The following is a 23,820-nucleotide window of genomic DNA, read 5'->3' as shown; positions in this document are numbered from 1 at the left end:
CCTTCTTAAAAACATTAGAGAGAGTGAGAAGTTCCCCCTCAGGAAAATGCAGCTGCAGTTCTCCAAAATGCCAGGCTAGGGCCTACTGTCTCTAATATTGGTGGGAACTCATAGAAGGATGCATTTTGTTTTTAATCTTTTCAAGAATCAGTTTTTGGTTCCTGGGCCCATTGATTTCTAGGCAGTATTGTTGGTGTACTAAACCCAGAATTAAACTACTGTACATTGGCGACATGTAGTGGGTGCACTTCCAGCAGCACTTCTGGTTTCATCGCTGGCTCGGTGGTCGGTTGCCAGGGACACCCCCCCCCCCCCATTCGGTGATTTGGTGCTCCCCCCAGACCCAGGAGGCACCAGTCACCCATGCTACTGTATTTATTCAATTTTAATAGGGGGGCAGGGTGGAGATCCCTGATCTTAGAATCACATATGAAGGCAGTGGTGACACAGGCAGCTGCTGTGGCAAGGGCTTCAGCTCTACCTGGGGTCAGGGGCATAGCTGCAGCTGCTGCCTGCCCCTTCTCCTAACATCCCACTGCCTCTGCACTCCACCATCTCCCCAGCTACAGCCTCTGCCCCACCACCCCTACAATGTAGTCTCTACTCCCCTTCCTGTCCCTCACCCCCCCACACTTGTCTGTGTTCTGTGCTGGCAGGCTCTGTCTACACTGCAGCCTGTGGCACTGAGCCTGTGCCCCAGGCTCAGTGCCACAGGCTCAGTAGAAAAGGGATAGGGCCCACCAGTGTGGAGGGAAGGTAAGTGAGGGGAGGGGGATGGGGATGCAGAGGAATGCGGGGAGCAAGGAGCAGAGGCTGGGTGGGAGAGGCAGGAGGGGGAGCAGAGGTGAAGGGGGCTTGAAGCTGTGGAGGAGTGGGCAGGGGCAGAGGTGGTAGGGGCACAAACAGAGGGCAAGCTGCTTGACAGCCCCACATCACCTGTTCCCCCACTGCCTGCAGCAGTGGCGGGGAGGGGGGAATGGTAAATTAAAGATGACCCTTTAATAATTAGATTCTATCCTTGGAAAATTACCATATTTACTTACGTAAAAGGCAAGGATTCTTCCCCCAGTCAGCCTGGTTGAAGGAAAGTTCCTTGTCTTACATTTGCAAAGAAGGAAACCTCATTAACTACGTTTTCTATCATTAAACTGCTGCCAAAGCAGCATGTGCTCAGTTAGGGAAACCAATTATAAAGCTGATTAAATGCAGCCAACACTGAGCATGACTATAAAACACAATGGGCAAACATACCTATGGGGACCTACCACAAGGTTAGGTTAATGCAGACCATCTGAATAAGATACATGGTAGTGCCCATTGCACTCAATCCCCCACAGTGCCAACTCTTTGTCAAGTCATGGTGATAAATTGAATACATTTCAACTTCCTTTTCACTCCCACAGCTGAGCTGTGTCTTTCTTTCCCATTTCCAATAATTCCTGTTTCTTTACCAGCCTTAAGTGTCTGGCAAACATCACCAAATTAGGCCCCAAACAGATCACCTAGAATCCTTCTGTCCCCCTCCCCCTCCCTCCTTGGACAGTCACATATGTTTAGTGTGGCCCTGCCCTCCATACTGTGGAGCTGGTTCAGGTTGCCCTGCGCCTTATCTCCATATAAATTTTGATGGATCCCAGGACTCATGATAGGAACATCTAGTTCCAGCCATGAGTGGGGGAGCTAATTAGCAAATGGATTCTGTGTGGGGTATCTGGAGTATACACACATACTGAACAGTGCTGAGCTGTGGTGTCACCATGGCTTGAAACACTGACTCTTTTGGGGCCCAGCCCAATGAAATATATGGTAAATCATGAACATTTTAGCCTTGGGCTAATATCGTACATATAGGTAGAAAAGTGCTGCAGGGAGCAAACCAGGAAAGCCAAGGCTGCAACTGAACTCCAACTAGTTTCAAGTATCAAGGACAATAAAAAGTCCTTTTTCAGATATGTGGGGAGCTGGAGGAAAAGCAAGGGCAACATTGGACCCCTGCTAAACCAGGTGGGGACAACTGACGACCAGGAAAAAGCCAACCTTTTAAATGGGTATTTTGCGTCGGTCTTTCATCAGTCCCATGGGACGCCCATGCCCACTACGGGACAGGAAGGTCCGGGTGAGGGAGATCTCCTGCCCTCCATCAAAGCTGACCTCATGAAGGAACACCTTGAGAGGCTGGATACCTTCAAGTCAGCCGGCCCTGACAATCTACACTTCAGGGTACTCAAGGAACTGGTGAGCATCATAGCCCAGCCTCTGGCACGGATCTTTGAGAACTCCTGGTGCTCTGGTGTAGTGCCCGAGGACTGGAAAAAAGTCAATATGGTGCCTATCTTCAAGAAAGGGAGGAAAGTGGATCCGGCTAACTATAGGCCCATCAGCCTGACCTCTATCCCGGGGAAGGTCTTAGACAAGTTTATTAAAGAGGCCATCCTTAATGGACTGGCTGATGCCAACATCCTGAGGGATAGCCAGCACGGGTTTGTTGCTGGTTGGTCTTGCTTGACCAATCTCATTTCCTTTTACGACCAGGTGACCTATCACCTGGACAAGGGAGAAGAGATTGATGTCATATATCTTGACTTCAAAAAAGCCTTTGATCTGGTATCCCATGATCACCTCTTGGCGAAACTGAACAATTGTTGTCTTGGGTCCACCACCATCCGCTGGCTGGGAAATTGGCTCCGTGGGTGGACCCAAAGGGTGGTAATTGACGGAAGTCAATCATCTTGGTGCCTTATGACCAGTGGGGTCCCCCAAGGCTCTGTCCTTGGACCCATATTGTTCAACATCTTCATTAATTATGTGGACATGGGAGTCAGAAGCAGACTGGCCAAGTTCGCCGATGACACCAAACTTTGGGGCAAAGCATCCACACCTGAAGACAGGAGGGCGATCCAGGCTGAACTGGACAGGCTCAGCAAGTGGGCAGACGAGAACATCATGGTGTTTAACACTGAAAAATTCAAGGTTCTCCACTTTGGGAGGAAAAACTTGCAGCATCCCTATAGGCTCAGCAGTGCTACGCTGGCTAGCACTACGGAAGAAAGAGACTTGGGGGTCATCATTGACCACAAGATGAACATGGAGCCTGCAGTGCAATGCTGCGGCTAGTAAAGCAACCAAAACGCTGGCTTACATCCATAGATGCTTCTCAAGCAAATCCCGGGATGTCATTTTCCCCTTTTACTTGGCCTTGGTGAGGCCGCAGCTGGAGTACTGCGTCCAGTTTTGGGCTCCACAATTCAAAAAGGATGTGGAGAAGCTTGAGAGAGTCCAGAGAAGAGCCACACACATGATCAGAGGTCAGGAAAACAGACCTTACGACGACAGGCTGAGAACTATGGGGCTCTTTAGCCTGGAAAAGTGCAGGCTCAGGGGTGATCTGATGACCACCTATAAGTTTATCAGGGGTGACCACCAGTATCTGGGGGAACATTTGTTCACCAGAGCGCCCCAAGGGATGACAAGGTCGAACGGTTATAAACTACCGCAAGACCGTTTCAGGCTGGACATAAGGAAGAATTTCTTTACTGTCCGAGTCCCCAAGGTCTGGAGTAGCCTGCCATCAGAGGTGGTTCAAGCACCTACATTGAACATCTCACATCAAGAGAAAATTGAATGCTTATCTTGCTGGGATCTTATGGCCCCAGCTGACTTCCTGCCCTTTGGGCTGGGGGCTGGACTCGATGATCTTCTGAGGTCCCTTCCAGCCCTAATGTCTATGAAATCTATGAAACCTATGAAATCTTAAAGGTGTGGCTATGGAGTACCTGCGCTAAAACTTGCAGTTTCAAAAAAGTTTAAATGCATCAATTCTAGATTAACTAAGTCTGTGTACCTGTAGTAATTTGCCTATATGTTTATTTCAAAGTTAGTGTTTTCAAATTTGCTCCTTGTTTCCATGTGCTCAGTGAGAGCAGAGTCTGACAGTTGGAGGTGGGGAAAGGGGCTGCAGGGGACGAATTTGGGGAGAAGGGGACAATGGACAAGGGGGGCCACTTGACTCCCACCCCAGATTTAGTGTCCCTGCTGTAGCAGTGGGAGGGGGAAAAATTCAAAGCAGACCTCCAATAATTAGATTCTATACCTGGAAATTTGTAACAAATGTATTAATTTTCCATATATAGAACCTAATTATTCAGGGGGTCCTCCTATAGTCAGGATCATCCTGTATTCTAGTAAATACAGTGTGACAAATTTATAAATTTTTCAGGTATACAATCTAATTGTGGAGAGGCCATCTTAAATTCAGGGTTGTCTTAAATTTGAGTAAATGCAGTAGTATGGAATTATAAGATATGAAAACAAATTTCCCAAATGATAAAATCCTAAAGGAATTCTGTTTCTGGCTCTGGATTTCAAAAAGCAGGATTTTTTTTTTTTTTTAATGTTTGTTTAGCAGCTGCAGAAGAAGGCTGTTAAGGGCCTGGGTAGAAGTATATTAGATAATTTTTCCATCTATAGTGAAGCTTGGGCATGAAGCATTTGCACTTCAGTGGAAAACACCAGCAAGAGCAATGACAATGCTCTTTAGTCCTTTCATCATCCCAGTTGTACCTGGTATTAGTAAAATGTAACCTAGGTTGAAATTTAAGGTTGTCTGCATATGTAGAGCAAATAGAAGATACAGATGATGAGCCATAACATCCCCTTAATTTAATATTTCTGATGGGTTGATAGGTAATGAATGATAAAGTCCTTGATTGCTCAAATAATTGAGGCAGAGTGTAGTGCACAGCATCTGATTACTGACATTTAAAGGTTGTAGGCCTGGCATCCTTGATTAAAAAGAGCCTCAATCATTTATATAAGTTAGCAACTCAACTTTGACAGGAAATTAGCTACAGCAGATAATTGTCTTCACCAAACATCTAAACGTTCCTTGCAGTGGCTTTCTGCTCTGCTACAAAGTAAAGAAAAGAAGGGAAAGGAATAGTTTCATTTGAATAAGGTTAAGAAAAGCAAACTTAGGAAGCCTTGTGTTTCTATAGGAATGCATCATTTGCGATATTTATCCTCCAATGAGTGCTCAGTCCATGATAACAAGGTAGCTTATTATCAAGAAGCTGCTAAGCAGAGTCAGAGTTTGGGACTTTTGATTCACCCACTTTACCCAAATAATGGCAAGGTATATATTTAGGTCTTACCACCAATGTGACCTGAACCTATACCGGCAACAAAATTAATGAGTAAGGTTGGACTTCCAACTAGAATGCAGCTTATTGTGTGTAGGTATTGTAAATATATGGTAACAAATGCCTGACCCCTTCCTTTTAAGATTAAACAAATAGGATGAGTCTTCAATGGATGTAAATCCTCCTTCTAGCAAAGTCAGTGGAATTGATTTATACAAATTGAGGAATAAAAACTGATGTATATTTTGCAAAATACTCCTCAGAAGCATTGAAAATAAATATTATTTTAAAAATATTTTAACTGTTAATGTTTTCTTTTTGCCTTTTGTTTGTTATAAATTGCACACCAAAAGCAAAGCCGCCCATTTAATCTGCTTCCCTATCTACTTCTGATGAGCTAGTGTAGTGCTATGTTTTTTCAGTATCCAAGACTCAAAGAGATTATGGAAATAAACAACAACTTTGTCGTTAATAGCAAGTGTAAATTGCCCACTGTCAATATGTTTTGATTGCTGCAATTTTAGAATGCACACTATAATTAAAAATATAAAATGTTAGAATGTATTTCATACAAATTTTTGTGTCTAACTTTGTAGCTGGTTGGAGCTTTGTATCATTTGATAACTATTTGCATGTGTAGCTGGTTTTAAGCTAATTGTGTAATTAACCAGTTAATTGTGTGATGCCTGTAATGTGTAGAGAGGGCCTAAGACCCATATAACTTTAAGTTATTGTGGAGTTCTGCTCAAAACTACCAAAGAAGTTCCATGATTCTGATGATTCAGCAAATGCTAGTACATCATCCCTAGGTTGAAGGCATTAAACTGAGCTGACCTCCTTTACAAGTCTTAATGGAAATCACTTCAACAGAAAAAAAGGTTTATGAGAAGTATGTTAATCTGAGCCGTTATCTGATGGCAGAAGATAGGGTCTAACTCAAAGGTAAAAAACAGAAGATGAAGGATCACAGTAAATAAACATGGTCATACATTCTTCTACTGAGAAGACAGACAACAGAACCAAAAGAGATAAGATTCTTTCATATTATCGGCAATTAGTTGGTTTCACTGTCTTTCCTAGGTAGAACTGGAACAGAAATTATGGGTGAGAAGCCATGGAGTAGAGAAATATCAGTGTGGTCTAGCGGGTTTGTTAAAATATAAAAATGGCCTTATTAGGAGAAGGCAGTTCTTTCACACTGGAGTGGCTCATAACAGGTGACACCAGGAAATAGTTTCATGAAGCCTAATAATCTTGTCACAAAAAATGAAAAGCTGGTAAAAACTGATAAAATAGGAAAGATGCCATGGAATGTAAACTGTTAGCAGCAGGAGGAACTTTGAACAACCAGCTCTAAAGGTGAAGTTACATGTTACACACAGACCATACTAAGGGCATTTAAAATGTGTATGTATGTTAAAGCTCATTAACTCATGCCAAGTGTACTCTGACCATGTCAAAGTTACGCTATTTCAACAAAGGGTTAATTCTAGGCTATGCTACCTAGCTTGTGTTAGGGTAACTTAAGTTTCCTCCACTGAGATAAAATGAGCAATTTACAGTCCTCCAGCATCACAGGTGCACTGCTCCCAGCCAGCAGTGTTAACACTTAATGGCCGCGTCTACACATGGTGTGGATGTTTGGATCCCCGGGGAATACCCGTGCCATGCACGCTTTGGTGTGCAGCAAGTTACCTCAGGTGGGATAAGGGCGGCTGAGGCCTGCACTGGGCTGGCCCCAGCAGCCTTACCTGGGGTCCTGGGGATTCCCAGGGCTGCAGCAACAACGATTCTGCCACATGGAGCCTGGCCAGAAGCTGCAGCGTGGATCCGGGAGGCCCAGCTCCACTTTTGAGCAGCACACGCTGCCCCTGCATGCGCGGCTCTGCTTTTTTTTCCCCATGAATATCCAGGGGTCAAAAAAACACATAGAAACAAAAAGCAGGGTAGCATCCGCACAGAAAGAACTCACTTGCAGCATGGAGAACACCTGAATGTGCGGTACGTGGCACCACAGATGTTTGCAGCACCACATACTGCACGGCTGTGCTCATCTGTGACTGCTCACAGCATGTTCTGACTTTACATGCTTCACATTCCATAGATTTAGGATGGCATAAGTGTACTGTGTAACTTTAGTTGTTTTCTTATCTCTGGACAATACAGTTTTAAGCTAATTCTCCATAAAACTCACTTCTTGGAACAAGGCACACAATTAAAGAACAAGACAGCGGTGCTATATGTCACATTTTTGTCAAGTCATCTTCCTCAGACAATTAAAACAAATATGAGAAAATCATCATTCATTGATAATATTTTAATCTATTTTTGCAAAGGAGAGAAAAGCTCTGGTTTGAAAAGCCAGCTCAAATGTTACATGCTGTATGACAGACTTTATGTGTGATTCATCCTTTAGTTCACAGAAAAAGGATACTGGTTGGATACAACCTCCTTTTACAAAGCTATTTTGGGTTTTTTAACCTCATGTAGCACTGTATATGTACTATGTATCACTGTACCAGCAATAATATGGGTACTTCATATTGCAATGATAAGATTGCTGAAAGATTCACAGGCTGTTAATTATTGCAAAGTTATTAATCAATGCTGGAGACACCAAGTGTGGAATGACCGTTAAATGTTTTTAAATATGTGAGGATTTGTCAGTTGTTCATTTGGCAGTTGTTATTTAGAACTTAAATGTTGAAATTATTATATTTTTATTTTTAAGTAATCTCTCATTAACTCTTGCAAAATTCTATATGCATTCACATCATTTGTGTGTGTGCGTAGTATCTCACTCTATCTTTGTGTACTCATGAAGAAAAGGACAAGAGTATGAATTAAAACAAATTTAATTTTTCATCTTAAAATTTTGACATGTTAAAATTATTCGGCCATGTTGCTCATGACTGTAGGTAATGATTTTGTGTAGTAGGCATATGTCAGAATGAAATAAATCTTTGGCCATTTTACCTCTTAAATTTCGAAAGAGTTTCTGCAAATGAGTTGTTTGCTAAATAGACCAAACTTCACCCAGTGCTGCAATATGTGCTGTGCTGTATGCATCTATTTGAAATTCTTAAAGGGAAATGCTAGAACCAAAAAGCTGAAGTAACTTAATTCATTCAGTAAATATGGAATGAAAATTTCCATTAACACTCACGAGGTGTTTGCAGTTCTGACAACCTGCCTCATCTGTTATTTTTCAGGTTTTCATAGTATAAATCCTAAATTGCTGTACAAATGACAGTTTACACTGGAATACCTGATACTTCAACAGCAGTCTGTCACAAGATGATGATTTGGCCAGACTGGAGAAATAATTTTAAATAATTACCGGTATATTATCACTAAATTAATCCCTATTACCTGGTTTGCATAATTTCATAAGGCTAAGATTGTTTCCCTTGATATAGTAGTGCTATGGGCTTAGGATGTATCAAAATGATAGATGCTCATAAAATGGAAGCTTAGATTACCACTTTGAACTTGACATTCTTTCATATGGGTGTAAGTAAGAGTGCACTGTAGTCAATAGTGTAAAATAAAGAAAATAGTACAATTAAATATCTTTTATATTCAGCAAAGTAAAATAAAATTATTACAAGTCCTTATATACTGTTTTGATTAAGTCTTATGAACAGTCACCTAACAAGGCTCAGTTCACCCAACATCCATCTCTGGTTACCTCTTCATCACTTTGGTGTGTTTCCAGACTCCTTTGGTTTCACAGGCATTCTTAGAATGAGAAAAAGACAATTTAAGATGACCCAGAATTTCATTTTCGCTCTTACAATTACTTTAACAAGTCATATAAAGCTCAATTTGGAATCCAACTCCAACTTGAGGGTCAATAAATTCAAACCATACCACAAGCTCCAAGTGTAACTTCTAACACCTAATGGAACTTGGCAAGCATTAGACTTCAATCAGAGATTCATGACACGTTTCCCTGAAATATTTTGGGATTTGAGCTAATCAGGAATTTTTTCAAAAAAGTGGTTTTTCTTTGGAAATCCTAATTCATGAAAAATGAAACTTTTCACAAAAAGGTATTGGTTTCAACAAAACTTTAGACTAGAAGTTGTTGAGAGCCAGAATGGAATTTCTGGCCAAAACAAGAGGGTTCCCCTTCCACGCATATGCACACACATCTAGAAAATGGCAATAACCATGATACTCATCTGGGATATGGGATACCTGAGTTCAAGTCAAGCAGAAATAAGCAGAACAGAGATTTTAATCCTGATCTCCCTCAAATAAGTGAATAGTCTGACCAGTGAGTTAGATCAGTCTCTTCTCTCCTCAGCCCTCAAATATTCAAAAGGTTATATTTTTGCATCTGAAGCAGAACAGGGAAAAAGAATGAAATCTCATAAATGTTCATAGGATGAGAAAACAGTTTTCCACTCAGGCTTTGTTGTGATTATATCTGTAGAAGTATCTTCAAATTCTAACGCATCCCATAGCAGAACATTCTTATATTGCACCTTTTTATTATGACTGTATTTCTTTTTCCTGTGTATAATTAAAATAATAACTCTGTGGTCTGAAAATTGGATCAAGATGTTATAATTTATATTTTTCCTTCCTTTTAACTGTTTTCAGTCATCTTGGCTCTTTTTCCTGATTTAGAAAAATCATATATTTTCCATTTTTACTTTTGCTTTGTGCTCATTTGACTAAAACTAGCTTCTATTTAAAATTATGTCATTTGGCAAGTGACTAGCCTGTACAGTGGGTTTCCCTTTGATAGCCATAGAATAAGAAACAAAAACAGAGGAGGGTTTTTTTAAGTCATTGTAGAACATTATCTACATGGTGTTACACTTTTTTTCTAACTCTTCATTAATATTCTGAATCTGGAACTTTAGTAAACTGATAGTAAAAGTTAAGAGCTAATATTCTTTTAAGTTATGGAAGGATTTCAGTCAACTCTCATTTATAATAAATGGCAGGTGTCAGGCAAAGACATTTCCTTGTGATGTACTGAAAATTTATCTTGAAGTATCTGGAAGCTAACAGTTAAGGATGAGCCCCACTTATATGTTCCCAGATGATTCAACCAAGTTGATATGTAAAACTGCATGTAGATGAGTGACCCCAGGTTTGATTTCATAGTGCCCAGGCAGGGATCTACTGTTGTCATCTTATACTGTCAGTTGGGTCTTCTGGTCTTAGGATGCCTCAGCCCTTTAAAGGTTAGCAAATGTTGGAGGTTCCTTCTAAGAGATAATCCTATCTTCCCCCTCAAAGGAATCCTTCCAGTGAAATGATCATTGGAGCCCTTGGTCCCACTCCTCCCCCCTTTTTTTCCCAGCTAAACATTGTGGGGAGGTTGGTTGATTGTCTGTTGGTTGTTTGTCTGGGGCACTTTTCTTTTAAATTCTGGAATGTGAATTTGGGCTTATGAATGAACGCTGTGGCAAAGCGATTGTATTGCGCATTAATGCCTCTCCCCTCTTTCTCCACTCTGATTCAAAGCAGCATGCTTGACAGTTCGAGCCGTCTTGATGAAGAGCACAAGCTGATCGCCAGGTATGCAGCAAGACTGGCAGCAGAGACCTCTTCATCAGTAAGTGGTTTTAATTAACGGAAGGTCGTTTTTTGTTTGTTTTTTTTCCCTGTCTTGTTCTGAGGGTCTATCAAGATTAGAAAAAAATTATAATCAACAATGCCGATGGTTCACAGATTATTTTCCTTCTACTTTCATTGGAGGATAATGTGTTATAAAGGACAATAATGCTTTCATGCAGTTAGTGCTAGTTTAAAGAAACAGAATTGTGTATTTTATCTTTATGCTATTTAAACAATTTGAGAAGTTAGCTGTTGCCTCTTTCCCCCAACCCCTCCATTACTCCACTATCTCTGAATGCAGAACAGAAAGAGAACTTGACCTTTGCACTCAGACTAGATTGGAAAATATTGCCTGGGTTTGTGCTGGTTAAAGGTTAATGATTTACCTCAGAGGGAAAAAGCTGTAGTGAATCCATTTTAGTCTTTAGTTCAAATACCACAGCCACCAGGGCTCTAAGTGCTGTGCATTTTAAATAAAGATCTTGGACAGGATGACTATAATGACCCTATTGCATTAGCCTGTCTCTCATTTTCATTTCAGAGCAATGATTATTCTACTCCATGAATCCCAGGGTAGGAAGGAATGACAGGCTGGAAAACTTATGTTTTCAGAAACAGAGATAGTGAAGCAGGAACTTAATTGAAGTGTATAAAAGCTTAAATGGCATAAATAAGGCCAGCCTAGTTACTTATTTCCATCTCAGCATATTTGAAAGAACAGGGCAGTATAAATGAATGTTAAATGGAAAGCAGCCTAGAGCAGAATGCCAGGGAGCATATTTCCACCTTGAGATTTACACTCTCGGGTCAATGGAAAGGGCAAGGTTGTTCATGTAAAGGCAACGAGCCACATTCATCCCAGGTGAAGTCAGTGGAGCCACAGTGAGGATTAACCTGGCCTGTGGTAGTAAGCCATCTATCACTTAAGATTTTACAACATGTAAAGAGAAAGGAAGGAAAGGATGCACATGAACTGATGATCTCACTGTGAGTTCCCTGAAAATCAATCACTTGAGTGCAGATCCAATCAAATTTAAGGCAACCTCTCACTTGCAGCTGATTCGTCTTGTCACTGAAGGAGGGTAACTCTTTATATGACCAGAATGGTCTGTTAACGAGGTCTCCACATGGAGGACTCTTCCTGAAAACTATAACTTTATCTGTATCTATTTTTTATGGTCTTTGTAGCACCAGAGTACTTGGAATTCCTTACAGAGACAGAGTAATTAAATAAGAAATAGATATGTTTTGGATGGATATCATTTCCCCTCCCCATCTATATTGTTCTGTCTTTTAAATATGTCCTTCAAAAGAAAAATTAGATTGCTCCTCTGAACAGATTTTCGTAAAAAAAACAAATATATCAGTCATAAATTCTGATCTTCACCATAGTAGCCAGCTGGAAGATAACCAACCTGTGCTGCTCATTCTGCTTCTCAAACAGACGAGGAATAGCAAGGCTTTTCCAAACCAAAGGCCCCAGTAACTTTTATCTCAGTTTTACAGTCTATCAGTGTGTGTTAAATCTCCCCTTTTTATGTGTTTTTTTTCCTTGGAGGATAAAATATTAGCGATAAACTGTATAGGTACCAGAAAATGAAGTTTTAAAAACAAAGAAGATTAGAAATGTTTTTCCCTGCATGGAACAGAGCTTAGCACCAGGAAAAAGTCTTCCCATTATTGGAGCACTCAGTTCTGTGGGGTACTATGCTCTGTGAAGAAAACACTCGTCTTCTTGCAAAGCTGGACACTGAAGTGACACTTCAGATCCTGTTTAAAGTAAGAAACATTCCCAGTTGCAGTGGCTGAAGGCAGTAACTCAGATGGTCATTTTTTTAAGTTCCAGTCCTTAAATCAGGAAGTTAAAACATTTGTATTGATTATTTTGTTACTGAAGACAATATATTAACACTAGCAAATTGCCCATCATGAGTGATGGGGGGAGGGGAGTGGGTGAGAACAGAGCGCTGCCACCCAGCGCCCTGTGGTGCCGCCGCTCTGCCTCCAGCCCCGTGGGCTCTCCCTTCCACCCCCTGCATCCTCCCATCCTCCACTCTTGTCTGTCCTCTGGGAGGGCGTGGCCACCCCGTCGATGCAGCGACGAGGCCGGAGCGGAGGGGGCAAGGCCATCATTGCGCCACCAGCACCCCACACCGCTGCTGCCTCCACGGTGCTGGCCTCGGCCCCCCTGCTTTGGCCCCTCAGTCCCTGCTGTCATGGTGGCATTCCACCATATGTGTCTGTCTGTGCAGAGCACTCTGATTGGTTGTTTCAGTAAGCACTGTGATTGGCTGCGAAAACAACCAATAAAGCATGCTCATAAAGCATTACAGACAAACAGACAGGCTAAGCCTTTTATTATATTAGAATAATATAAAATGCTATATTAATTCATGCAATGCAATGTCATGTATATGTATATTTAAATGTTTCATTTTAATAAATGCTGTAACCTTAGGTTGTTGCTAGTGAACACTATAAAGGATAGGACAGCAAAGCTTAATAAGTGACAATTCGCTCTGTAGAAAATTGTTTTAAATCCCTAAATTTTCATTGAGAAAAAGTTCTGTTGTACCTTAAAACACCCTGGAATAACTCTTTTGCAAGCATTATTAGAGTGCATGAGAGGGAGATTTGGTCAAATGGGTTTATACTAATCTGTAGCCTGAATTAAAACTGGATGACAAATGAGGCTTTCAAATGGGAGTTTCTGTTCTGTTTTCAAGGGAAGAGATCTTGTTTGGATCAGTGGAAAGTAAATACTTTTCCATATCTTTGAAGAAGCGCTGGGGCATATGTTGGAAATAGTTTCTTTTGTCTCAAGTCTCAATTGCCTTGTCTACTGTTTAAAAATTAGGAGCCATATTACAGCAACTACCAACAATGCTACAGCTGCACCAGTGCTAAACTAAGGGGTTATCATTTACTGTGATAGATGGGGTTAGACACTTCTACCACTGTTTCTTGGAAGCCTCCTCAGAGGAGGCAAGTATAGTAAACCTACAAACCTAGCACTTGCACTGCTAGCATGCAACTGCTAACCCATACTAGCACTTGCACTGCTGTTGCAACATTAGTGACTTGTACTATAATATGGATACTTTTCTTTAATGTAGACAAGTCTAATTTGGTGTAAACAGATGTCACTAAACAATTGTTGATTGCATGCTGACCCCATGGACAGGTGTTACATTTGTAGCACTAAGTAGGCCATTGCAGTACTACAAAAAGGGAGCATATAGCCATTTAAGCAGTTTGTAATATAATGTGAATGTAATTTCTATAACAGCAGGTGGAACCATGGGGAAGTTTGCAGAGCTATGATATCTGTTAATTTGGACTGCAACTCCCAGATATCCCCAGGGGCTGGGGGGCAGGGGGAAAAGGAAAAGGAAGCCTGAGGTTGGAAGAAGGGGAAGAGAGAGCAGTGTGCACGTGAAACCTGGTTAGCCCCACACAGAGGAGTGCACAGTGGAGCTGGAGTTCTCGCTGGCTCGGTCAGCCAGGACTGTGGGCTGAAGGAACTGGACTCAGATTTGGAGGAAGTTGCAGCCTGCTTTTTAAGCACTCTAGGGACTAAAGGCTTGTTTGGGGATACCTCCAGAGGTGTGGGGGAGAAATTAAGGTGCTGAGTAAAGCTCTCTGCAGCCATGCCCTGACAGAAGTGTCTGGCAGCAAAGTGCTTTAAAAGTGCCCAATTACATAACAAATTAACCCTCATTATACACTGGGGGGGCTTCCCCCACCCCCAGCACAGGATGGGCAAACCCCAAAATAAACACCCTCCTTTCCCTTCCCCACTCTCATCTTGAAGATAGCACCAGAGCTGGGGGTGGGAAGAGTCAGGGGGAGCTGGGCTGGGGGGGAGGGGTTGCTGTAACTCATGGCACTTCCTGTGGAGTGCCATTAGTTACAGCAGGAACTGCATGTCTGTGAGCACCCACAGTAGCACTACAGAGATGATGCAAGTACTACAAAATTGTACGTCTTTTGGAGAAGAACTTCTTAGTTTTGTACCACTTTCAAGTAACACTTGTACAGTTACATGTAGTGCTATAAAGGTCCCTAGGACCCTCCGCATCATACAGTCTTCTGCCCTCCCTCCCCCCACTCCAAGAAGGAGGAAGAGGAGGAGACTGGCCAGTACTCTGACTAGCTTAGCTGCAAGCTATCAGGGAGCCCTGCTGTGATCTGCTGCTGCCCCTTCTAGAGGCCTGGCTCTTTCTATGGCTCTTAAAGTGGTGGTGGCAAATCCCTCAAGGGTAGCTCTGTCATGCCTGCTGCAGCTGCACAGTTGTCTGGCACTATGGGGGATGGCGAAGGTGAGGAAAGCAGTTTCTCTCATGCCTGCTACCACAACAGGGGTAGGGTGGGGTGGCTATTCTGCTTTTCAACAACTGCTTATTGAAAGGGAAAAGGCAGGCTGTCAGTGATTGAACTCCTAGAGGCAGGGCAACTCAAGAAAAAGCCCCCTATCCATCCCCTGGCTGGAGAGATCACCTTTGAGGTGAGTGTAGCTCTCCAGCCCAGGGATTGGAATGCTTGTATGCCCTCAAAATGCTATAACTTTGTGGCTAGGGACAGAAACTACACATCAACCGGTATAAGTGATTGGACACCAGTTCAACTCTGTAACACAAGAGAAGTTCAGTGCACATAAACTACTTTCAAAATGGTTGAAACCAGTTAAAGATAGACCTAGATGGATGTACTATCAGACTTAACTGATTTAGGTTAAATCAATTTATTAAACTTCTGTCCCAGATCCCCTCCAGATGAAAGTTAACTCAGTCCCCCAGCATCTCAAGATGCTTGGCACCTCTCCCGCAAAACCTGCCTCCCCTCCCCCACCCGTCACAGGGTGGCTGGGCTAGCCATGGCCCAAGCTGGCCTCCAGCTGAGCAGGGAAGTGTGCTCCAGTGCACCCCTGACTTCTGGCCTGGGCCACTTCAGGCACAGGCATGTGGCTGCATTTCTGGAATCAAAAGTGAATGTCTGTTCAATTGCTTATCGGTTCAATCTACACAGCTTAAACTGACCTGCAAAGATTGAATTGATTCAGCCTTGTGCTTTTTTGACTGTCTGTACTTAGCCTGTAGCACTACAAGTGAATTCCTCTCCACACCATTAGGTGCAAACAAATGAAGTGGTGTTGTTTTTAATACTGCAGCCAGTCCCAATCTCCTTTACAGCAACAGCAAGGTCAGCAAAGGGGTGCATCAGATATCTCTTTCACCATTGATGCAAACAAGCAACAAAGACAGCTGATTGCAGAGCTTGAAAATAAGAACAGGTAAGTATCCAGAAAGAACTCAATGTTTTTTTTATAGCTGCATGTTTTTGACATTTCTTCAAGCTTCTGCATGATACATATTAAAAATATGGAGAAAAGACAAGTTATCATGCCTTTGACAAAATCATAGAGAGTTGTAATCAGCCTGTAAGTTACTAAATACTGTGTTTCAGTTGGTTCTTTTACCATTTGAGATGCCCTCCCTTCTTTTACCATTGGAGATGCCCTCCTTAAGAGTTAAAAACAGAACTCCCTTCTCAATTCAAAAATAGAAAGAAAATCTTCTCAGATTCTCAGCAACAATACAACAAAAAGGGGTACAAGTTGGTCAGTTTTAATAATGAGGGTGTCCTGTTCTCTTTCTGGAGTGGAAAATCGAAGAGCTCCAGAACATAATCTATGACTAACAAATAAAAGAAGCAGCAATTATAAAAAAAAATATTAGCAAGAAATTAGGTCTTTAAATAGACATAACTGAGGTTGGGAGGCAGGCATCTATAATAAGAGGCCAGATGCCCACTAATATAACTCATCCTAGCTTCATTGTGCCAGTGGAACTGCACCAGTTTTTACCAGCTGAAGGTCTCGCCCTGAGTGTCAGATGTGATGTCACAATATCTAAGCCATGTATGACCATCTAAGCCATGTAATCTGTCTCCATTCTGTTTTTCCATTAGTTAGATAAGGATTGGCCAAAAATAAATACTTTCCTACCATAAAATTACTGGAGTGCCTTTATCACTGTGCCTTTATCAGAAGTCCACTACCTCCACAGTTAAGTTGTCTTAATCGCTCAAGTCAGCTTTTTATGTATTTGATGTCCACCAGTGTATAATAAAGAGTCACTACTATCGCTAAGTTACGCTGCTTCATTCTTTTGCCATGAAGCTGTTCAGCCTGTCTTAATAATACTCTTATGTCATTGAATTAATTATAGTAAATCCTATTAAAGCTACATTCCCCTGAAGAGTTGCCCTCTCTCAGATCCATAGTCAAATTGAAAGCATTTAAAAGAAAGGTCAAAAGGTTTGTGCCTGATTTATGTAGAAGACAAAGCAGATATTGTTCTAGTTTCCCTTAATTTCATGTGGCGCATCAAACATCTGTGTGAGGAACCAGGAGTGAAATGTCTTTATTTAAACACGGATCTTCATACCTGCTTTCTACAGAGAGCATCTGCAATTCAGTTTTTGGTCTGGTTTGTAAAGATCTTATAAAAATACTCTCTCTCAGTAGTGCCTTTTTTCTATTTTGAAAAGAACATCAGAACCTGACCCAGTGATGAGAGTTTCACTAAAGCTGAGATGTTTGATATGATTGTAAGCCTCGCCCTAATATCCTAATCAGTTCAGAACTCTTTATCTCATGCTGACTGGATATTGGAAGAGTTGATGAAAATATATTGACCTTTAGTCTTTTACTTGCCTTCCTCCTCAAGAGAAATTTTACAGGAGATCCAGAGGCTGCGACTTGAACATGAGCAGGCGTCTCAGCCCACACCAGAGAAGGCACAACAAAACCCAACTCTCCTTGCAGAGCTTCGACTCCTGAGGTAGGTGCAGTGTTTATGCTCTGAGGAACTTTGAGAACAGCTGAAAACAGCTGAGCCCTTAGAATAGGGTACCCTGGGCATCATCTTTTTAAAACAGTACATAACAAAATGCATATTTCATTTGGAGTCCATAAAAGCCCTGACCCTCCAAACAATGAAGTATATGCTTAAAATGTCACATGTGAATAGCTCCATTTGTAATTCCTGGGTGTGAAAGCAAGCATGTGTGCAAATGCTGCTATACTAGAACACACACTTTTACCAAGAAAAAATATTGGCTTTGCCTCTTTTCCTTGAGTCCCATTTGGGCCAGATAGTATCTTCTAATATGAGAGCCAGAATGAGCATCAAGGTAGAACAATGTAAAACCAGCTCCCAGAAACAGATATGAATAGAAATACTTCCTCTCCAGTTAAAAATTTCAAATTAAATTTTCATCACATTGAGCTATTTTGCAGGACAAGGCAAAAGAGAACTTATCATGCATGGAACGTGTGCATGTCCTTTACCAAATAACTTATTGCTCAGATATTGGAAGACTGACTCATATGTGAGAGAAAATCACAGGAAAGGCTGTACAGATCCTCTTTCTTTACAGAGCTTTATTTTTAAACTTCTCTAGCCCTAAAATAATGTGGTTTGTAAATAATTATCTTTGTTTCCTAGAGGCAACCCCCGCTTAGCGCTCTTAATTGGTTCCGGAAAAACCGAGCGCTAAGCAAAACAGTGTTAAGTGAAACTCATTTCCCCATTGGATTTAATGTAAATAAAGATAATTGATTTCACACCACCTGCCAGCCCAGACCCCACACTCCTGCAGCCCCACCCTGGGTCCTGCGCTCCTGCCCGCCCTGGCCGGGCTGCTCCCAGCAAGGCACCATGTGGGCTCTGCCAGAGAAGGCATCGGCTCCTTCCAGCCTCATTGTTTCGCCACTGCAATGGCTCCTGCCAGCCTGCACCCACTGGCCACCAGTCACCTGTGCACAGCCCCAGGTGCCCTGCCCGGTGGACCTGAGTCCAGGACCTGCCTGCCCAGGGATTTATGGTGAGAAGGCAGCAGGGCTCTGGCACAGGATAAGCAGTGGGGCCACCCACCCATCCGCGCCCCACTTTACCCAGTGGGGACTCTTTCCAGGGCACCCGGCACTGGGATGAGTTGCCACTGCCAGATTGCTGCAGGGGACATGGGCAGGAGTGGGGGAGCTCTGTGGGCTCGGCTTGTACTGGCCCAGGCTCTGCACTCCTGTCGGCCCTGGCCTTGGGCCCCATGCTCCTGCTGCCCACCCACCCCTTCTCACTGCCGCTGCTGCTGCTCCCCGCCCACTGGCCGCTCCAGCACCACATGCCGTAGCAGACCCTCTACTCCTGCCACCTTGCCCTGAGCCCCACCGGCCTGGGCTCCAAGCTTAGATTGCCCAGCCACCCACCCGCCCTGTCTTGCTGTTACTGTTCCTCCCCGCCCACTCCAGCACCATGTGCCAGAGTGGACCCTGGGCTCCTGCCACCCCTCCCTGGTCTCCTGCCAGCTGCCACTCACGCCGATGCCACTGCTTCTCCCCACCCCTGTACTGAGCACTATAATGAAAGGTGCTGACCGCTAAGTGAAGCCAGGTAGGTACAGGCAGTCCTTGGACTTACAACACAATTGGTTCCTGAAAACCACGTCTTAAGCCAAAATGTTGTAACTCAGAACCAATTTTCTCATAAGAAACAATATTATAAATGGGGGATTGGTTCCTGAACCAAGGCCCAATACCCTATTTTCACTAAAGATACCCCAGATTTTTGTACTTGATCAATTATAGATTAGTAGTATAGCTACATTAATATATTTATATTGTAAATAGCAATCATATTGATTTGGAAGGATTTCTTTGAGGTGACTTTGCTGGACTTTTTGAAGGGCTCTTGGTTGGACTTTTTGAAGGGTTCTTGGCTGGAGTCTTCTCAGGAGTCTTGGCTGCAGGTTTTTCTGGAGTCTTGTCTGCTTTCTTAAAGAAAGTGTCCAAGGAACTTTGGACAGATGTTCTCCAGGGAGATGAGTGATGCAGCAAACTTGTTCGCTGGCGTGGCATTGCATTGGATCAAGCGCTGTAAAGTCAAAACTGACGTCATAAAATTGAAACAGCGTGTCAATTTTTGAAAGTTGTAATTGCTAAACATAACTTGAAATATTGTAAGTTGAGGACTGCCTGTATTTTAAATTAGCACCATAACAAAACTGCGCTAAGCGAAACCATGTTAAGCGGGGGTTGCCTATATTCTTAAGACAAATTAGCTGGGAAAAGAGCTACTTCTTTTTATGTCTGATGTACTTTAGAGATCTCTCAGCAAGTGATATTCCTCATGAGCTGGAGAAAAAAAGCTGAAGGATCATGTCCACACGAGCAGGGGCATGCTGCAGTGCATGCCCCTGAACACATTTTCCTGCTGTTCCATGTGCTGCAGGGGGGCTGGCTGGGGCACAGGATGTCTCGGCATGGGGCTAGCCAGCAGCTCTGTAGTGGAGTCCCCATGCTGAGTCATGCAAAAACAAGGCAGCAGGCAACCCAGGGCTGCTTGCTTCCCTGTCTCAAGGCACACTGTGCCCCAGCCTGCTGCTTCACAGCTGGATAGGCTGCAGGGTGCATCAGCACGGGGGCTCTACATCATGCAAAGATGGGGGAGTAGGCAGCCCTAGGCTTGTCCTGGCACATAGCACTTTGGCATGCTTTATGCCCCTTTTTTTCAGCGGTTTTATTTGCTACCAGGAAATTTTGCCCTCACACTGCTTATTAGGGCTAGGGACAGACATTGCACGTAACCAGTTTAAGTGATCAGAAATTGGTTTAAACTTGTAACAGAACAGACATTCGGTGCCAGAACCATCCCTAGGGGTGTGCAGGGCCTGAGGCATATCAGCTTGTGCGAGACTGGGGGGGTGGAGTGGCAAGCGACCAGAGCATGGAGCAGTTGCCCTGATTCGCCCCTCCCCAGGGATGGCTGTGTTCAGTGCACATAAACCAGTTTGAAAGTGGCTGAAACCAGTTTGAGATAAACATAGCTAAATGTAGTATCAAACTTAACTGATTTGGGTCAAACCAGTTTATGCAATTTCTGTCCCAGGCCCATTCCTGGGTTTAACTTAAACCAGAGTCCCCCAGCATCCCAGATGCTTTGAGTCCTGGGCAGGGCTCTCACCTCCATACCAGAGCTGACCCCACCCCTCTGCTTCCTAGCTGGAGCTCTGGCAGAGACTTGCAGGCACAGCAGGGTCTGCCTGGTTTTCCCTGCCCCATCCCTCACTCACCACTGGCTGCTCAAGCAGGAATCCCTCCCTCCTCTGTCCCACAGCATGGACTGTAGCTGGCATGTGGTATGCTAGCTAATGCTGAGAGGTGTCTGTGTAAGGCAGACAGGACAAAGGCAGATAAGACAGTGTCCACTTAGGGCTTTTTGAAGCAATTCAGCAGGTCATCTGGTAATGTTCCTCCATTCCTTCCTTGGAAAAAGTTGTTTAAAAAGAGCTTGAACTAATGAGAGAGGCTTTTATTTTGCTCAAGGGGTTATAAGTAGGTCTGTGAGAATAGGGAAGTATTCAACTCAGATTCGGATTCAACCAATTCAGAGGACAGTGATTCAATTCGATGATTTTAATTGCTATCCCCATTCGATTCATCCAAATCAGAATCTAAGATTCCGCACTGATTTGGCACTGATTTGGAGATTCAGATCGGCTGGGGAGAGGCAGGCACATCTGGGTGGCTGCAGGTTCTCCCACGGCTTCTCCAGCTGTGCCTGCCTCTCCCCGAGTGCAGGGAACTATGGGAGAAGCCCCCATGGCTGCCCTGCCCAGCCCCACCCCCCATCCGGCCCCAGCCTCTGGGCACTTTAAAGAAAAATAAAGAGTTGCAGCAGCGGGGATCAGGGTTTCTGAGGGCTTCTAGCAGAGCCCCCACACACAGTGGGGGGCAGTTGGGATTGTTCCCCCCACCTGGCACCTGGATGGCAGCTGCCCCCTGGCACGGGGGCAGCATGTCTCAGTAGGGCACCATGCATTGTGTGGGAGCTGGGGCTGCTGGGGCTGAATAGTGCTGGACTCTAGCTGATGCATGGAGCCACCCCAGCTCCCAGACAGTGCAGAGCTCCCTGCTGAGCCACGCTGCACTCACATGATGCAACAGCTGCCTCACGGGTGCCAGGCATAGGGTAGGAGGTGATCCCCGCTGCCCTGCGCTGCACAGGGGGGCTCTGCCATGAGTTCCCAGAGGCCCTGATTGCCACTCCCAGAGGCGGTGAGTGCGGGGCTTTATTTTTTTTTTTTTTTAAGTGCCAGGATGCTGGGTCCAGGTGGGGGATGGAACCGGCCAGGCAGCCATGGAGGCTTCTCCTGTGGCTCCTCTAGCTATGCCTGCCTCTGCCCCGGTGGGCCCTGCCGAGCCACGCTGCGCCCGCGCCATGAGACAGCTGCTGCACAAATGCCACACAGGGGGCAATCCCCACTGCCCCCCAATGTCCCACGCTGCGTGGGGGGGTTCTGCCACAACTGCCCAGAGGCCCCAATCGCTGCTGCAAGAGCTGTTGAGTGCAGGGCTTTTTTTTTTTTCTTTTCAAGTGCTGGGAGGCTGGGGCCGGGCAGGGTATGGGGCCAGGCAGGACAGCCATGGGGGCTTCTCCCATGGCTCCTCTGGCTGTACCTGCTTCTGCCCTGGCGGGGGGAGCTGCGGGGGCTATGCTCTGCTGCCACTTGCCCCCTTCTACCTGGAACAAGCCATGCCTGCATGTTTAGTCTATGGCCAAATCTCCAAAGTGGCCAAATCTTTTCTGAAGCTTTTCCAAATCAATTTGGATGCTTTGAACCAGTTTGGAGCTTTTAACTGGTCTCCTGATTCAATTCAGATTTGGAGATTTGGTCCCCGAATCGGGTTGAATCTCCTCCGAATTGAATTGGCTACCAAAGCTTCGTGCAGCCCTACTGATAAACACTGTATAACTCCCTGTTGTGTAAGTAAATGCTATGTATGTCCCTGCTGGCTGCAGCAGTGAAGAGGGGCAGGGAATCCCTCCCTAATCAGAGTGTCCTGTCGGGGCCTGGCACCACCACCCTCAGCTCAGAACTGTGGAAGGGAAGAAAGGGCTGCTGCAGGGTTGTCTGTGCAATTACAGACAACAGAGGGGTTGTCTGTGCAGTTACAAACCAGTTCAGCCTAGCCAGATTAGACTAACCTGCAAGGATTGAATCAATTCAGGCTCAGGCTTTTTGAATGTCTGTCCCTAGCCTAGCAGTTCCACACACCACAAACCTCATGTGCCTGTATGTCTGACTCCCACCAAGGTGATCAAAATGAATATAATTAATTAAATATACTATTAATATAGCTCCTTTTATGTATCAACAGTAACATCTGTTTTAAAGCATGTTCTGATTAGTTTGTTCTTTAATTGGCAAATCAAGTTCATTTCTTTAAAAAAAGTGAAATGCTATGCAGTGCTGGCAGTGTAACTCTGCTTCTCCCCCTCCCCCTATTCAATTGTGCTACACAACTTAAAAACATAATAGGGTAGTTTATATTTCCTGATACTGGATGGCCTTAGAGCTCTGTCTGTCCTGGGCTCTGTCAATTGAGTTATTTCCCCTATTTAATATGTAGCATCAGAGTAAGCAGAAACATATAGACCTGATGTTCTTTATTGTGTTGTATATGTTCAGAAAGATGCTTTCCAGGGAGGATTAAAGAGACTTTAACTTCTTGTGCAATTTGGCAAGTTTGTGAGCACAGAAGAAGATATTGTGCTAGATCTTTTGCTGGCGGTAAAACATTAGAATTGCATCATGCTCACAGGAGCCAAACTGTTTTATACCAACTTAAGTGCCTACCTACATGGAACAGTTATGAACTTAGAAGGATCTGGGTCCTGTAATGTCAAGAACTGCTGGAGTTTTGCGGAGCTTATAAATCTCTTTTAATATCCCTTTTAGTAATTTTCTTCCCTACTTTTTCTATATAATCTCACCATTCTGTCATTATCTCTAGCTACTTTGTATTGGAATTTTTTGTGATCCTCACATCTTTGAAGACAACATTGTCCAAAATATATATAGTATAATTCTGCTGTGATTGTAACATAGCTCCCGACTTCTTCGGGCATGAATAGGACCTTTGATCATTTTCCCCCTATTTGTTGTATCTGGAAGGTAGCATTTTCAAAACTAAGGATACATCAGCACAAAACTTTTCGACTCAGAGTAAGTTGATTGACAATTATATGTAGTGTGT

At 43.7% G+C, this 23,820-nt stretch overlaps 1 protein-coding gene across 21 annotated transcripts in view; it reads left to right on the top strand.

Moving 5' to 3' along the window:
* Window positions 1–23,820, top strand: part of DTNA (dystrobrevin alpha) — a 395,888-nt gene that overhangs the window by 332,107 nt on the left and 39,961 nt on the right. For 20 of the 21 annotated variants that reach the window (XM_059724115.1, XM_059724116.1, XM_059724117.1 and 17 more), the window contains 3 exons: window positions 10,629–10,716; window positions 15,911–16,011; window positions 17,450–17,563. In XM_059724115.1, the coding sequence (XP_059580098.1) occupies window positions 10,629–10,716; window positions 15,911–16,011; window positions 17,450–17,563 (303 nt within the window). Of the gene's footprint in view, window positions 1–10,625; window positions 10,717–15,910; window positions 16,012–17,449; window positions 17,564–23,820 lie in introns of all 21 variants that reach the window. The other variant, XM_059724128.1, reaches the window with a different exon arrangement.

This window comes from Alligator mississippiensis, chromosome 3 (assembly GCF_030867095.1).
Source record: "Alligator mississippiensis isolate rAllMis1 chromosome 3, rAllMis1, whole genome shotgun sequence".
In the NCBI taxonomy this organism is placed as follows: domain Eukaryota; kingdom Metazoa; phylum Chordata; order Crocodylia; family Alligatoridae; genus Alligator; species Alligator mississippiensis.
The sequence above is the reverse complement of the archived record's forward strand: the minus strand, read 5'-3'. Positions and strand labels throughout refer to the sequence as shown.